At 45.0% G+C, this 15405-nt stretch overlaps 1 protein-coding gene across 1 annotated transcript in view; it reads right to left on the bottom strand.

Annotated features, from left to right (window-relative positions):
* Nucleotides 1–3150: 3150 nt before the first annotated feature.
* Nucleotides 3151–15405, bottom strand: part of LOC144487676 (Na(+)/H(+) exchange regulatory cofactor NHE-RF1-like) — a 97561-nt gene continuing 85306 nt past the window's right edge. The window contains exons 5-6 of the mRNA XM_078205757.1: nucleotides 8617–8730; nucleotides 3151–5016 (exon numbers count right to left, since the gene is read on the bottom strand). Of these exons, the coding sequence (XP_078061883.1) occupies nucleotides 4864–5016; nucleotides 8617–8730 (267 nt within the window). The 3' untranslated portion in view covers nucleotides 3151–4863. The remainder of the gene's footprint in view (nucleotides 5017–8616; nucleotides 8731–15405) is intronic.

Here is a 15405-nt window from a genome sequence, read left to right as displayed (position 1 = left end):
CCAGCACACGCTGCATTGTGACGAGATGTTGGGTCTGAAGGGGGTTGGACTTGATCTGCTGTCAAATTATGAACTTTCTTCTTTTCTTTGCAGGAGGTCTCAGTTCAATCTCGACATCCAACCCTTTTCAAGTCAGTGAGCAGAATAAACTGACATTGAAGCAGATTCAGGGCAATGCTGGCTTTGCCCAAGCCCCTGTTATGGGTAGTGGCACAGTAGGAATGGGCATGGCATCAATGCCCTTCATAGCACCTCTATCCATGACTGGCACCATGACTCATCCTTCGACATTCAGTGGTCTACCCCAGGGGGTAGGCATGATGCCAGCCACAAGAATGGCAGTAGACACAAGTCATCACTTTGGCCAGCCACTGGTACCAGTTTCTAAACCTACTGGAATGCCTCAGCCAACCACAAGCCTGAACCCTTTTCTCTGAGGTCAGTGACCTTTTAATTAGCCTATTGGAGCTGTGTTTATAGAGGGGCTCTATATCTTCTCTGGTCACCAGAAATGCCATCTCATTCTGCCTCAGTGGGATTAGCTGGAGTGACTTTGCACATATATATCAGAGCTGTGTAATACTTCAAAAAAATAAACATTTAATTTTATATCACTGGCTAATGTGTCATGAGTTCCATTTTCTAACCCTTAATACAAATGTTGGGGTTGTTGTCATGTCAGCCTGATTGGAGTCGCTGCACTTCCTGTGATGATGGTACAGGTCTAAAGGTCCTATTGAAAGCAAGAATCTCTCCCTGATCCAGGGTAATGGAATGTTGGCCTTTAACCAGAGATCCCCCTGCCCCCTTTGAGATAAACTCCATCTGGAAGACCCACCTTTGGTTTTGGGTATTGCACCTCAGAGGAAACAATGAAGGAGATTGCGAATGATTGAGATTAAAAGGGCTTCAGAGCCAGTTGTATTTCATTGCATATATTAGATCCGCCTTTGATCTTTAAGGTGACTAATTAAAAGAATGGAGAAACATCCAGAACAGAAGGACACATAGGGAAATCTCTTCCCCTGAGAAAGCGGAGGAGGTTCAGGTGAAAATTCTAAGACCACAATTGATTTTGTTAGGGTTCGGGGCAAAAAAACAATTACAGATGGAGCTGATCCAATCATTTATTAAAGCTGATTTGTAAGAGGCTTTATTCCTGTCTACTCCAGCAGGGGGAGTACAGGTCCACACATTCATTCACTCAGTTGAGAAGTAAGTAGTTAAGTTTTAAAACTACCCCAGTAAATCGAAGTTAACCTACCAAGGAAACACTATTTTTTAAAAATCAAGTGACACATTAGGAGTGGTACAGTGGTTAGCACTGCTGGCTCAGCACCAGGGTTCAATTCCAGCCTTGGGTGAGTGTGTGGAGTTTGCATGTTATCCCTGTGTCTGCATGGGTTTCCTCCCACAGTCCAAAGATGTGTAGGTTAGGTGGATTGGCCATGGTAAATGCGTGGGGTTATGGGGAGGTTAGGCAAGATGCTCTTACGGAGAGTCAGTGCAGACTCGATGAGCTGAATGGCCTCCTTCTGCACTGTAGAGATTCTATGGTTGACATAGACAATTGTAACATAATCTGGCAGACAAATTCAGCACAAGCTGAAAGACCCACCCACTCGATTTGATTTAATATTGTCACATGTATTAGCATAGTGAAAAGTATTGTTTCTTGCACACTATACAGACAAAGCATACCGTTCATAGAGAAAAGGAAAGAGTGCAGAATGTAGTGTTAGTCATAGCTAGGGTGTAGAGAAAGATTAACTTAATGTGAGGTAGGTCCATTCAAAAATCTGATGGCAGCAGGGAAAAAGCTGTTCTTGAATCAGTTGGTACGTGACCTCAGGCTTTTGTATGTTTTTCCCCCGACAGAAGATGATGGAAAAGAGAATGTCCGGGGTGCGTGGGGTCCTTAATTATGCTGGCTGCTTTGCCAAGACAGTGGGAAGTGTAGACAGAGTCACTGGATGGGAGACTGGTTTGTGTGATGGATTGGGTGACATGCATGATCTTTTGTAGTTTCTTGCGGTCTTGTGCCGAGCAGGAGCCATACCAAGCTGTGATACAACCAGAAAGAATACTTTCTATGATGCAACTGTGAAAGCTGTAGCAGGCATGTCAGCTCTGAGGTTCCCAGCCCTTGGTAATGATGCTGGATAATAAAACCCAAGCTCACTTTCCCCAAGCCTCTGATTCTCAGGATGATTCAGAGTGACTCTTTCCCCTCTGGTCTCAATGTTACTTGTGCAATGCATAGGAACAAACTCACCTCTTTGATTTTAACCTTTTATTGCTTAAAATTTACACACATTGATAAAAATATAGTTTCTAAAAATTACAATGTGTCTGGATTTGGGCAAACTTCCATTTTACAACTTGAAGCTACAGATTGAGAAACTTTGATCTCTGCTTATTATACACAGCAACAAACTCCTCTCTACAACTTGCAGTGTCTAATTCGGGACCTGTGCGAGCTAAATCAGACTACACTTTGCTCCTCTCCCATCAAACACTGACAAAATCAAAGCCAACAACAAACAGAAACATGTACACAGAGGATCAAACTCAGCTCAGGTTTCCTGGGGCTGTAAGTGGCATTTTACTTTCACAGAAACATTTCCACCTTACCATCAATCAGTCGAGATCATGTATTTTTTTTAAATATATAAGTTCTGATGAAAAAGCAACATCGCATTTGGACACAGACCATGACTGTACCCAGATTAACCCTCTGCACTGCCTGGGAACTGGGACTAAACCCAAAAATCAAAAGTTGGCGCAAAGGCACTGCTCCCCACGACAAAGCGTGAAACAAGATCATTGGAGAAATCATTTATGTTGGAAATCATACAGGACCTTGCCTTCACCGCAGCTCTCAGGCATCATCTCGACACGAGATCCTGAGGGTTAAACTACGAAAGCTGGGGTAATGCGATCTCTAATTTCATCCAATGTGTTAGAAGATCACAGTGCTACAATTAGAAATTCCAGTGACTCTATGTTCCTGATTGTCCCAGTAGAAGGAATGTTTCAACAGATCTACACAGATTACTGTGAACTCATTTGAGCCACTTTTTACAGAATTCCTTTTTTGATCTTGTCTGTGTGTGAAGGGCTCAGGACACCTGCCTGATCATTGTTACAACAACATTTCACTCTTCATTACTTTTACTTAACGAACTCGCTTTTGAACCACTGTCTCCATGGGAAGCAAATGAGCAGCCGGATAAATTTCCAGGTTCCAGAAGCATTTCAGGTCAGAACTCGCTTGTGGCAAAATAAAGCAGATTACAAACATTGTCGATGCTTATAAACTGCAGGAAAATGGCAACGATAGTTCAGAACTGATAAACCAGGAGTCCCTTTAATAACCCATCACCCACAGGATTGTCCTGAATAAAAAAAGGTGCAACCCAACAGCAGACATTAACTACTCTGCAAGATTCAGACATGGGGAAGAGGAAATCAAAGTATCAGTAACTAGACCAGCATTGACTAGACATTTTCCCAGCAGATTAATTGGGCTCAATGGCATTGATATACAGATCTGAGTGCTTTATATGCCACTGTCATCCAAATCAAAGTTTCATTCATGATCAGGGCAATAAGGAGGAGGAAGGTTGGTCTTTGAAAAGGAGACTCAAATCTTAAAAAAGAGCAGATTGCACATAAATGGGAGGGAGGACTGGCTGGGTTTGATGTTCTAGAATTATGCTCCAAATGATAACATCCTCGCACGGCAACACTTTCCAGTAACCAGAACTGTTTGGAGTGTTTGCAAACTGGTCCCACTCAAAAGAAATGCACATTCCCAGTCAGTTAGATAGAGCTCAGCTCGGCACCTTAACCATTGATAATGATGGACAGCTACCGGCCCAGGTCAACATAGGCCAATGATGGGGACAGCTCAGTCTATCAGCACTGACTGGTATTCTCACCAACTGGCTCAACATGTAAAACAGCCGTCATCTCTTACCAAAGCCTTGTCTAGTAATACAAACTAATTCAGTAATTTGCTGATGAATGTAGTCGATTGATTGCTGTTTGCAGATTTGACTCGATTTTAAAAAGAGAGAAACTAAAATTTAAAGAAAAAACACACCATAATTGCATAGGGCAGGTTAGAGAAAGTGTGATCCTAAATCTGATCCTGTTATTGGTAAAACTCTGGGGTTCTTCAGTGAAGTGTAATTGTGTCAGTGATTTCAAACCTTCGTCAGATTCACAACCCTCTTAATCAGGAGTGACAAACAATTTCTGCAAAAAGCTTTGTGAGTGAACAGTAAGTGGTTGACAGTGCGATACTCAGTATTTAAACAGAGATTTAAGATTTGTCCTGCTTTTAGTAATCAAAGGGTCAGGTTCAGGTAGTGACTGGACAGTGGGCAGAGGGGACAGTGACAGGGCAGCACAGACACTCCAAAAGTTCCCAAACCCTACAACACTGCCCCTGTCCATGTTACAACTGGGGTCAGTATCCAATGGTGACAGGCACCTCTCAGCTCCCCGCACTCCATCCAGAGCCACTAGGAGAGGGGCCCTAAACACAGAGCCTAGACTAAATCTCTGGTCAAAGTGGGGCAAGGGGAGGACATGTCACACTGCCACCCCCCCCTCCCCCCACCTTGCTCAAGGAGCATCAACCAGGCCAATGACAGCTACACACTGTGCTGGATCTGGTTTGGCACTGACCAGAGGGAAGAAAGGGTTTCATCAGCCAGTGAGGGAGGGAGGGACTCAACCCTCGGAATGCACCAGGTTAAGATTTGCTAGGTTCGAGAAAAAAATTACCAGAGAAATTACATTTTTCTGAGGTTATTAAAGCTGAAGCTGAGATTGCCGAAGGTTCCGTCTCCATTACAAATTGCTGAACAGTTCATTCTTCTTGCTCCAGTCCATCGGTGGGGCCCGCTTGCTTGAGCGTTTCGAATGAACCTTCTCCTTGGCCTCTGCTGCAGATGTACTGAGACTCAAACCCACCTCCACAGACTTGTTATCTTCCGACTGGAGCTGCCAAACAAGGAGAGAATGAGAGACACCGAGAGAGAGAGAGAGACCAAGAGTTAATTTTCTGTGACCATCACCCACCCACTTGAACTGGAGGATGACAGAATGGCTTGAATTTATAGAGCTACTTTAACCATCTCAAAACATCCCATAATTATACAACTAATGGTGACTGAAGCATAGTAACTGGTGTCAGAAACATGGCACCCAGTTTGTGCACAGCAAGATCCCACAGACATCTGCTGACCTGTTTTTCAATGTGGCTGAGGAAAATTTTGGCCAGGAGGCGAGGAAAAACTTTTTGCACGTTTCTCTGCTACACATTCTGTCCTGCTTTGCAATAGGATGGCACTACACAGCACCGACCTCCCCCTCCTCACCCCACCCCCTGGCAGTGTCGTGCTCCCTCAGCAATGACCCCGCCCCCACCACCAGCAGCACCACGCTCCCTCAGCACCGCATTGGGAATGTCAGCTTGGATTGTGAATGAGTCTCATTCTTGAACCCACGACCTTCTGACTCAGATAAGAATGCTCCGGAATGAGACAAGGCTGACAGAGCACTGGGCGAGGAGCGTAGGGGTGAGGCAACCCTTGTTCTCCATCAGGGTAACAATCCAAGAGAAATCACTCAGTGCTGCTGCTAAATTTAAAGATTCGTTCCGCAAGCCACCACCCCCACCCCAAACATTACTGGCCCATTCCTCTCCTTAAGACTCTGGTCCTTTCAAGTCACTAGAACCGCAATCATGTTGGTGGCCCTCATTGCCAGACAATGAACATCAATTGGCAAGTCGACTGAGGGACGTATTCAATTCAGCTATGCATTTTATTCATGCAATGTTCCCTTATATCACAATGAGCAGGAAAACAGGAAGGGTGGGAATTTCTTCAGCCCAGTGACCCTGAAGGTAAATCACAGCAGCTGTGCAGCAGACCTCAGCTAACACAGCACTGACCCGATTGAAGAAAATTAGGTTATCCCACTATGCACTTAAATGCAGACAATGGCATTATATAACAGACAGATTACACACAGGCCAGGAGAATGGTGCTTCTGCCCAAACCCGTACTGGGAAAGCTGATGCTTTGTGGGGCTGGAGAATCAGCTCAGTCATTGCAAAGAACAATACAGCACAGGAACAGGCCCTTCGGCTCTCCAAGCCTGCGCCGCTCATGTGCCCAACGAGACCATTCGTTTGTATCCCTCTATTCCCAGTCTGTTCATGTGGCTATCTAGATAAGTCTTAAACGATCCCAGCGTGTCCGCCTCAATCACCTTGCTTGGCAGTGCATTCCAGGCCCCACCACCCTGTGTAAAATACGTCTCCCTGACATGTGTGTTGAACCTTGCCCCCCTCACCTTGAACCCGTGACCCCTTGTGTTCGTCACCTCCGATCTGGGAAAAAGCTTCCCATTGTTCACCCTATCTATGCCCTTCATAATTTTATTCACCTCTATTAGGTCACCCCTCATCCTCCGTCTTTCCCAGGAGAACAAGGCCAGTTTACCCAATCTCTCCTCATAGCTAAGACCCTCCATACCAGCCAACATCCTGGTAAACCTTTTCTGTACTCTCTCCAAAGCCTCCACGTCCTTCTGGTAGTGCGGCGACCAGAACTGGACACAGTATTCCAAAAGTGGCCTGACCAACGTTCTATACAGGTGCAACATCACATGCCAACTTTTATATTCTATGCCACATCCAATAAAGGCAAGTATGCCATATGCCTTCTTGACCACCCTCTCCACCTGTGCTGCTACCTTTAAGGATCTGTGGGCTTGTACACCCAGGTCCCTGTGTGTGTCTATACTCCTGATGGTTGCGCCATTTATTGTATAGCTCCCCCTTACATTAGATCTACCGGAATGCATCACTTCGCATTTAACTGGATTAAATTCCATCTGCCATTTCTCTGCCCAATGTTCCAGCCTATCTATATCCTGCCGTATTCTCTGACAATGTTCATCACTATCCACAACTCCAGCAATCTTTGTGTCGTCCGCAAACTTACTGATCACACCAGCTACATCTTCCTCCAAATCACAAACAGCAGAGGTCCCAGTACAGAGCCCTGCGGAACACCACTAGTCACAGATCTCCAACCGGAAAAAGACCCCTCCACTGTTACCCTCTGTCTTCTATAGTTAAGCCAGATCTCTACCCATCTAGCTAGCTCACCTTTTATCCCGTGAGACTTAACCTTTTGCACCAGCCTGCCATGAGGGACCTTGTCAAACGCTTTACTAAAATCCATATAGACAACATCCATGGCCCTTCCCTCGTCAATCGTTTTTGTCGCCTCCTCAAAAAACTCAACCAAATTTGAGGCATGACCTCCCTCGTACAAAACCATGCTGTCTATCGCTAATGAGATTATTCAGTTCTAAATGCGCATATATCCTATCTCTAAGAATCTTCTCCAACAATTTCCCTACCACGGACGTCAAGCTCACCGGCCTGTAATTACCCAGGTTATCCTCGCTACCCTTCTTAAATAACGGGACCACATTTGCTATCCTCCAATCCTCTGGGACCTCACCTGTGTCCAGTGAAGAGACAAAGATTTCTGTTAGAGGCCCAGCAATTGCATCTCTTGCCTCCCTGAGGAGTCTAGGATAGATGCCATCCGGCCCTGGGGATTTGTCGGTCTTAATGTTTCCTAAAAAACCTAACACTTCCTCCCTTGTAATTGAGATTTTTTCTAATGGGTCAACACATCTCTCTGAGACACTCCCAGTCAACATGTCCCTTTCCTTTGTGAATACTGATGCAAAGTATTCGTTTAGGATCTCTCCTTCCTTTGGTTCTAAGCATAATTCCCCTCCTTTGTCCCTGGATTCTCAAGTTAGAAAACCCCCAGCTGGCAACCATCCCTGCTCCTCGCAGTGGTAACTAACCCTTAGCAAGGGTGCAGCATTTAGTGTGGGAAATATTAGGTTCACACTGACCCAGCCACATTTGCCAATGCTGCCAGGTTCATGGGAAAGATGGGGGCTCATCAGCACTCCCCACCTCAACACAAATCTCACATTACTTCACAGCCAATGAAGGACTTGTGAAGTTTAGTCACTGCTCTAACAGGAAATATGCAAGTCGTAAGCCCGTGCTCCCAGACTGTGGGTTGTGACCTCCACAGATCATGAGCTCTGAGGCAGCAATGGCAAAGTCTATTTATTAGTGTCACAAGTAGGCTTACATTAACACTGCAATGAAGTTACTGTAGAAATGGGAAATCCCTCCCCCATCCTACCCAATCCGGTTCAGCAATGGAGATGATTTTCACAGCCCTGATTGGCCATTCTCCTAGTGCCCTGGCTGACCACTCTGTTCATGCTCCAAATAGCTGGTCAGGGACCTCACTGGAAGCACCTGTAATGGAAGAGGAGTTGCTTTGAACATGTGCTGTGGTGAATGGCAGGAAAGCCCAGGGCTCCATTACACGTGTACCCCAGAGTCTTATTGTGACCATTTTCCCCCATTCCCCAACTACACCCCCACAACCCTGCTTTCACTCTGGGGTCACACTAATGTTCAAACACTAAACCGTGGTCACGGTGGGAACATGCTTGGGAAGCGACCTCATGGGCAATTGTAAATACCTCGACCATCTGGGCACTTTCAGCTCGTGCTGGAGTAGGAGTTGATGGGGACGATGAAGAATTTGAAGATGGTGCTGATGTGGAAGTCACCTCTGCCGATATGCTTCCGTTGGCCTGTGAATGGAGAGACGGTCAGTCATCACTAATTTAATAGAAAAGCAGCAAAAACACACACCCAGCCAGACAGAGGACTCTCCAAGACCACCAGAGCCCCTCTCCTCAACTCAGCTAGTTTCTGCTGACTCGAACTACAGGTTCAGGGATAAAGACGGGGGGAGATCTGGCTGGAGTGAGTATTTCATATTCAACATCCTCAATAACAAAAATCAAACTGCCAAAGTGGTGTGCACCAGGCCCAGCCTCCCTCTCCACCTCCTCCAGGCCTGGCCTCCCTTTGCCTCTCCATCTCCAGGCTCGGCCTCCCTCTCCACCTCCCCCAGCTCCAGCCTCCCTCCCCACCTCCTCTAGCTCATGCCCGTGAGCGGCTCACTGAGCTATATAACCCAGTGGGAGAATCTGCTGCAAGGTGCTGATTGATTGCAGTGAAACAGGCTCCTGGCTCGACTTGGGAGTGCTGGCTTCAACATCAATCACTGGCTGCGAGGGCAGATCAGATCAGCCTGATATCACACGACTGTCGGCACTACACAAATTCCTCAGGTCCAATATAGCATTGCTATATTCTTGGGGATAACTATACAACCTCCCCCCACCCCCTCTTCCCCCAAGACAAGGGGAGTGGGGAGGATTGAGGAGAGAAAGACAGATAAGAGAGAAGGGTCAAAGGGTGAAGAGAATTACATTGCAGGCAAGCCTGAGCTGGGAATAAATACTGAGAAAGTGTGTGGAGTTTCAGGATCATTCTGGGATATGGGAAAGGTCACATTTACTACCCATTCTGATGCCACATGGTGTGGGTCTGAAGCTCTGTCGGTCGATCCAGGTAAGAAGGGCAGATTTCCTTCTCTGAATCAACTGTGCTTTTAACACCAATCAACCTGCACTTCTGATATTAATCCACAAGGTTCACAACTTAACCTGGGGATGGGGAAAGAGGGGATCCAACTCTTAACCTCTGATGTCCTGTATGGAGGATGTGAGATACAAGTGGATCAGTAAATCCAATGGACTGCATCTGATGTGGGTGAGGATCAGACCTTCCCTGCTGAACTGTCTATATGTGGAGATGCCGGCGTTGGACTGGGGTAAACACAGTAAGAAGTTTAACAACACCAGGTTAAAGTCCAACAGGTTTATTTGGTAGCAAAAGCCACACAAGCTTTCGAGGCTCTAAGCCCCTTCTTCAGGTGAGTGGGAATTCTGTTCACACGTGAACAGAATTCCCACTCACCTGAAGAAGGGGCTTAGAGCCTCGAAAGCTTGTGTGGCTTTTGCTACCAAATAAACCTGTTGGACTTTAACCTGGTGTTGTTAAACTTCGAACTGTCTATAGCCAGCCTTCAATGAGCCAGTACCAACACGAGGGCCCAACATAGTGAGGGATTGAGAGATGATGCCCCTACAGCTACAGTTCAAGTTATCCAGGAAGGGTGGCACGGTGGCACAGTGGCTAGCACTGCTGCCTCAGCGCCAGGAACCCGGGTTCAATTCTGACCTTGGCTCACAGACACGGGGAGAGCATGCAAACTCCACCCAGACAGTGTGGGTTTCCTCCAGGTGCTCCAGTTTCCTCCCACAGTCCAAAGATCTGTGGGTTAGATTGATTGGCCATGCTAAATTGCCCCTCAGTGTCAGGGGGTTAGCAGGGTAAATGAGGGGTTACAGGGATAGGGCCTGGGTGGGATTGTGGTTGGTGCAGACTCAATGGGCTGAATGGCCTTGTTCTGCACTGTAGGGATTCTATGATTCCAAGAAACTGGAAGCTGATCCGGGGATTTAGTAACACACAAGAGGAAGCCAGCAACACATTCAAAAGAGCAGTCTAAGTTCCAAATAATTGCACAGCAGGAAGTGACTGTTTATTTTTTATTATAATGAGTTTGTATTTGGGATACATCAGCCACATCTCGGGTCACATTTCTGACACACCGTTTTTATAGACTCCCAAACAGAAGCGAGGATTAGCAGAATGAGCATGTACTCCACAGGTCACCTGACACTTGAGGGACTCTTGGTAAAACTAGATTAGTGAGGGATTGAGAATGACTGGGAGTGGGCCTACTGGACAGCCTTCTGCATCCATTGGCTTATTGAAGGTTGGATATAAACTGCTCAGCAGGGAGTGTCTGATACGCACCCACACACCAGGCACTGCCCACTGATGTATCACACATCCTCCCAAACAGGACAGGTCAAATCGGTAAATTCAGAGGTTGAGAGTTGGAACCCCCACACGCACCCCCCCCACCCCCAGGTTAATTTGTGAACCTTGTGGAATAGTATCAGAGGTGCAGGTTGGTTAGCGTTAAAAGCCTCCTCCTTTAGGATGTTACTCATCACATTGCCAGGCTTGTTACAAGCACAGCAACAATTATGAGGATTCAAATAGGAAGAGGGTCAGCCCCTTGAACCCACCATTCAATTCCATCAGACTGATCTGTATCTCAACTCCATTCACCAGTCTCAGTTCTGTAACTCTTAACTGTTGGTCTAAAAAAAATCCAGCAATCTAAGTTGAGGCTTTCCACTTGGCCTCACCAGTTTTTTTTGAGGGGGGACAGTTCCAGATCTCCACCCGCCTTTGTGTGAAGTGCTTTCTGACATCACCTCTGAACAGCCTAGCTCTAACATTAAGGTTCTGCTCCATTGCCCTGGTCTGCCACACCAGCTCCCCCCCCCCCTCCCCCCACAACACCAAGCAGAAAAAATAATTTCTCTATAGACCCATCAAATCCTTTAATCGTCTTGTAAACCTCAATTACATCACTCATTAATCTTCTACATTCAAGTCAGCAAGGGCCTTGCTCACGCAACCAGTCTTCATTCTGAAACTATCCAAACCCCAGTACCACCCAGGTGAATCTGTACCCCGAGACAGTACATCCTCACAGTGCCAGAACCCAACATGCAGGAACGGGAGGCCATTTAACCCCATGAGCCTGTTTGTTCTGCCAGTTAATGAGGTGGTAGCTGCTCTGTGACTAACTCCATAAAGCCACCTTTGCCCCATATATCCTCCAAAATCTCTGATTATAAATCTATTGATCTCAGGTTAAAATTTACTGTGGATTTAGCATCAATCGCCGTTTGCAAAAGAGAGTTGCAAGCTTCTGCCACACTTAAGAAATGTTTTCTCATTTCACTCCCGAAAAGGTCTGGTTCTAACTTCCCGGATTCCCCAGATAGCAGAAATAGTTTCTCCCTATCCACACTACCTGTTACCCAGAGCAACCTGAAAACCTTGATCAAGTCTTAACCTTATAAATTTCCAGGAATACAATCCCAGTTTGTGTATTCTGTCTTCATAATTTAGCCCTCAGTGTCTAGGTAAATTCTGCGCTCTACATGGGTCTAAAGCAGAGCTTTGTGTCACTGCAATACAGTTTCAATTATTGTAATAGTTATGGTTTCAGTTACTGTAAGTGCCAGAGTTACTGTAATAGTTATTTATTAATGTCACCAGTAGGCTTACATCACTGCAATGAAGTTACTGTGAAAATCCCCTAAAGTTTTCACCTCCAGCCATTTGTATTCGAGCCTTCCTGAGACAAAGACCAAGGTTCAATTTGTCTTTAAATTAGTTTCCTGACCTTTAGCTTTGAGTGATTTCCGTATTTGGATCCCCAAATCTGGGGCCCTGGTTAACTCAATTGACTAGACAGCTAGGATAGGGATCAAATTAATGCCAACAGCACAGGGTTCAATCTCAGTTCAGGCAGAGACTGAAGACCAATAAAGTTTAACTAAACAATGTTTATCCAAATACAAGATAATTTTTCAAAGGTCATTTGCAAAATGTATGAAAGGGTAGGTTAAAGTAATGTAGAAAGTAGGTACATATAATATACATCTCCTCTTCTCGAACATAAAAAAAATCACAGCACTTTGCTCTGGTTCAATGAATAATCATCAAGAGCTTGCCTTTGGGCAGAGAACTCTAGAAGAATTTCCTAAATCTCTCTGCTCCTTCATGTTTCTGCTTCCCAGCAGTCCGAAAACACTGAACGCCATCTCACATATTTGATAAAGGTGCCACCATACACGGCTAATGTATAAAGCAAGAGCTTATGGTGCTGGGGGTGATGTATTAAGCTGGACAGCGGATTCGCTAACTAACAGCAGAGTAGAGATAGATGGGTCATTTCAACTTGGGAAACTAATTAATGCAATACCACAGGGATCAATGCTGGAACCATTTATATTATGTCTCGGATGAGTGTATTGTTGCCAAATTTGCTGATAATACAAAGATAGGTAAGAAAATGAGTTGTGGGTGTCATAACGGGACTGTAAAAGGATTATAGATAACAGAAAATGGGCAAATGGTGTATAATGTGGGAAAACATGAGGTTGACAATTTTGGCAGGAAGAAAAACAGAAAATTTAAATGGAGGGAGATAGTAGAATGCTGCAGCACAGGAGGATCTGGATGTTCTTGTACATGAATCATAAAAGTTAGCATACAGGTATAGCAAGTAATTAGGAAAGCAACTAGGGTTATTGGTTTTTATGGGAAGTGCAATGGAATATAAAAACAGGGAAGTCTCGCTATATTTGTATAGTGCATCCGTCAGAGTGCACCCAGGAGTACTATGTATAGTTTTGGTCACCTTATACAAGGAAAGACATACTTGCATTGGAAACAATTCAGTGAATGTTCACTAGACTGAAGAGGTTGTCTTATCAGGAAAGGTTGAGCAGGTTGGGCCTATATGCATTGAAGTTCTGAAGAACAAGGAGTGATCTTAATGAAACAAGATTCTGAGCGGGCTTGATAGGGTAGATACTGAAAAGATGTTTCCCCTCATGGGAGAATCTAGAACCAGGGAACACAACTTAAAAATACAGGATCTTGAGACAGAGTTGAGGAGGAATTTCTTCTGAGGGACTTTGGGATTCTCTTCTACAGAGAGCAGTGGAGGCTGCATCATTGAAAATGATTAGAAAGGGAGTTACAGATTTTTAGTCGACAAGGGAGTCAAAGGTTATGGGGGACAGACAGGAGAGTGGAATTGAAGCCACAATGAGATCACTCATGATCTTACTGAATGGCAGAGCAGGCTTGATGGGCCAAGTGGCCTACTCCTGCTCCAATTTATGACCTTATGATCTTTCCCACAGTGAACTCCATCTGCCAAGTTTGCCCAATCGTTCACACAATGTAGGAATAACATTTAAAGAGATCAGGGTGGTGTTTAAACAGCTGTGATAAAGGTTGATTAAAATAGTTGTCTTATCAGTTTAACCTCTCCCACATCTTCACTGCATGGAATGAATGAATCAGAGACAAAGGTACTCCTGGTACAAATGATTGAATACATGTTCCTTTGCTGAAAGGAGGGAAAAGCTCTACCTAGACTTTGCTACAAAACTCTTAAATCCCACCTCCCACTGCCACTGTCTCTTGCCATGGCCAAACGAGAGTAAATATCTGATGGAATTAAACAGAAAAATCACCATTTCACAAATAACACATGGACCTAACAAGGTAGACCAATCCTCTAATTTATAAAATTCATAAATAGGATGCAAGTGATTGAGAATTTAATGAATTGAAATATATAATCTACAGAGGGTGCAGCAGACCTTTCATTTCTAATCTGTCAACCGAGACCGGCACTTTGCAACATACTGTAATTATTTGTGCGCTGAATGATTATCGTACAACTCTTTTTACAATTTTGCACAGTATTATTTCAATTATTGTCCATCTATTATGAATGATTACTTGTTTTATTTGTATCATCACCACAATTCAGCAGCTGTCTCCATGGGAATTAACCCAGGCCCCAAACAGCACAGAGAGTGCGAGTGATCTGTGGGAAGTGACTGAAACCCAAGTTCTCGTTTTGCAACTCCTGTAGCAGATTAAACATAACAATAACAGGAAGGAGTTGTACCAGCAGATCAAGGGAGCCCTATCATAGAAAGAGATCAAAAACACTTAACACAGAATTACATCAACTGTACAGCAGAGGGGGATTATTTAGCCCGAATCTGCCGTCACAGTCAGTCACACACTGCTGCTTATATTCCACCTCTATCAGGATATCTTTCTATTCCTTTCTCTCTCCCTTTGTTTATTTAGTTTCCCTCAAATACAACGCCGCTATTCACCTCAGCCGCTCTCTGTGGCAGCGAGTTCTATATTCTAATCACTTAGTCTAGGTAAAGACGTTTCTCCTGAACTCCTTCTAGAATATGCTCTCCCACAACCCGAAACATCTTCTCTACTCTGACCAGCAAGTTTCAACATCCATCTTTCAGACAGCTCTATCAGTTTCAGCTCAGGATATTAATCGGAATTGTAATGTTAATCTTCATTCTGCACACAGACCTATCTGATATTCACATCCTTCTGCATAGTTATTGATTAGAACCATAGGATCCCTACAGTGCCATATAGCCCATCGAGTCTTCACCGACTCTCCCAAAGAGCAGCATTCCCCCTTGCATCCACCACGGCCAATCCACCTAACCCGCACATCTTTGGAGTGTGGGGGGGAAACTGGAACACCCGGGAGGAAACCCACGCAGACACCGGGAGAACGTGCAAACTCCCCAGAGACAGTGACCCAAGGCCGGAATTGAACACGGGTCCCTGGCGCTGTGAGGCAGCAAAACAAGAGAGGTGATTTGATATTTATTATAAAGGAGGAATTAAAGTTA

The sequence above is a fragment of the Mustelus asterias genome, unplaced genomic scaffold (genome assembly GCF_964213995.1).
Source record: "Mustelus asterias unplaced genomic scaffold, sMusAst1.hap1.1 HAP1_SCAFFOLD_971, whole genome shotgun sequence".
Classification (NCBI taxonomy): Eukaryota; Metazoa; Chordata; class Chondrichthyes; order Carcharhiniformes; family Triakidae; genus Mustelus; species Mustelus asterias.
Note: the sequence above shows the minus strand (reverse complement) of the source record. Positions and strands in the feature narration are given on the sequence as shown.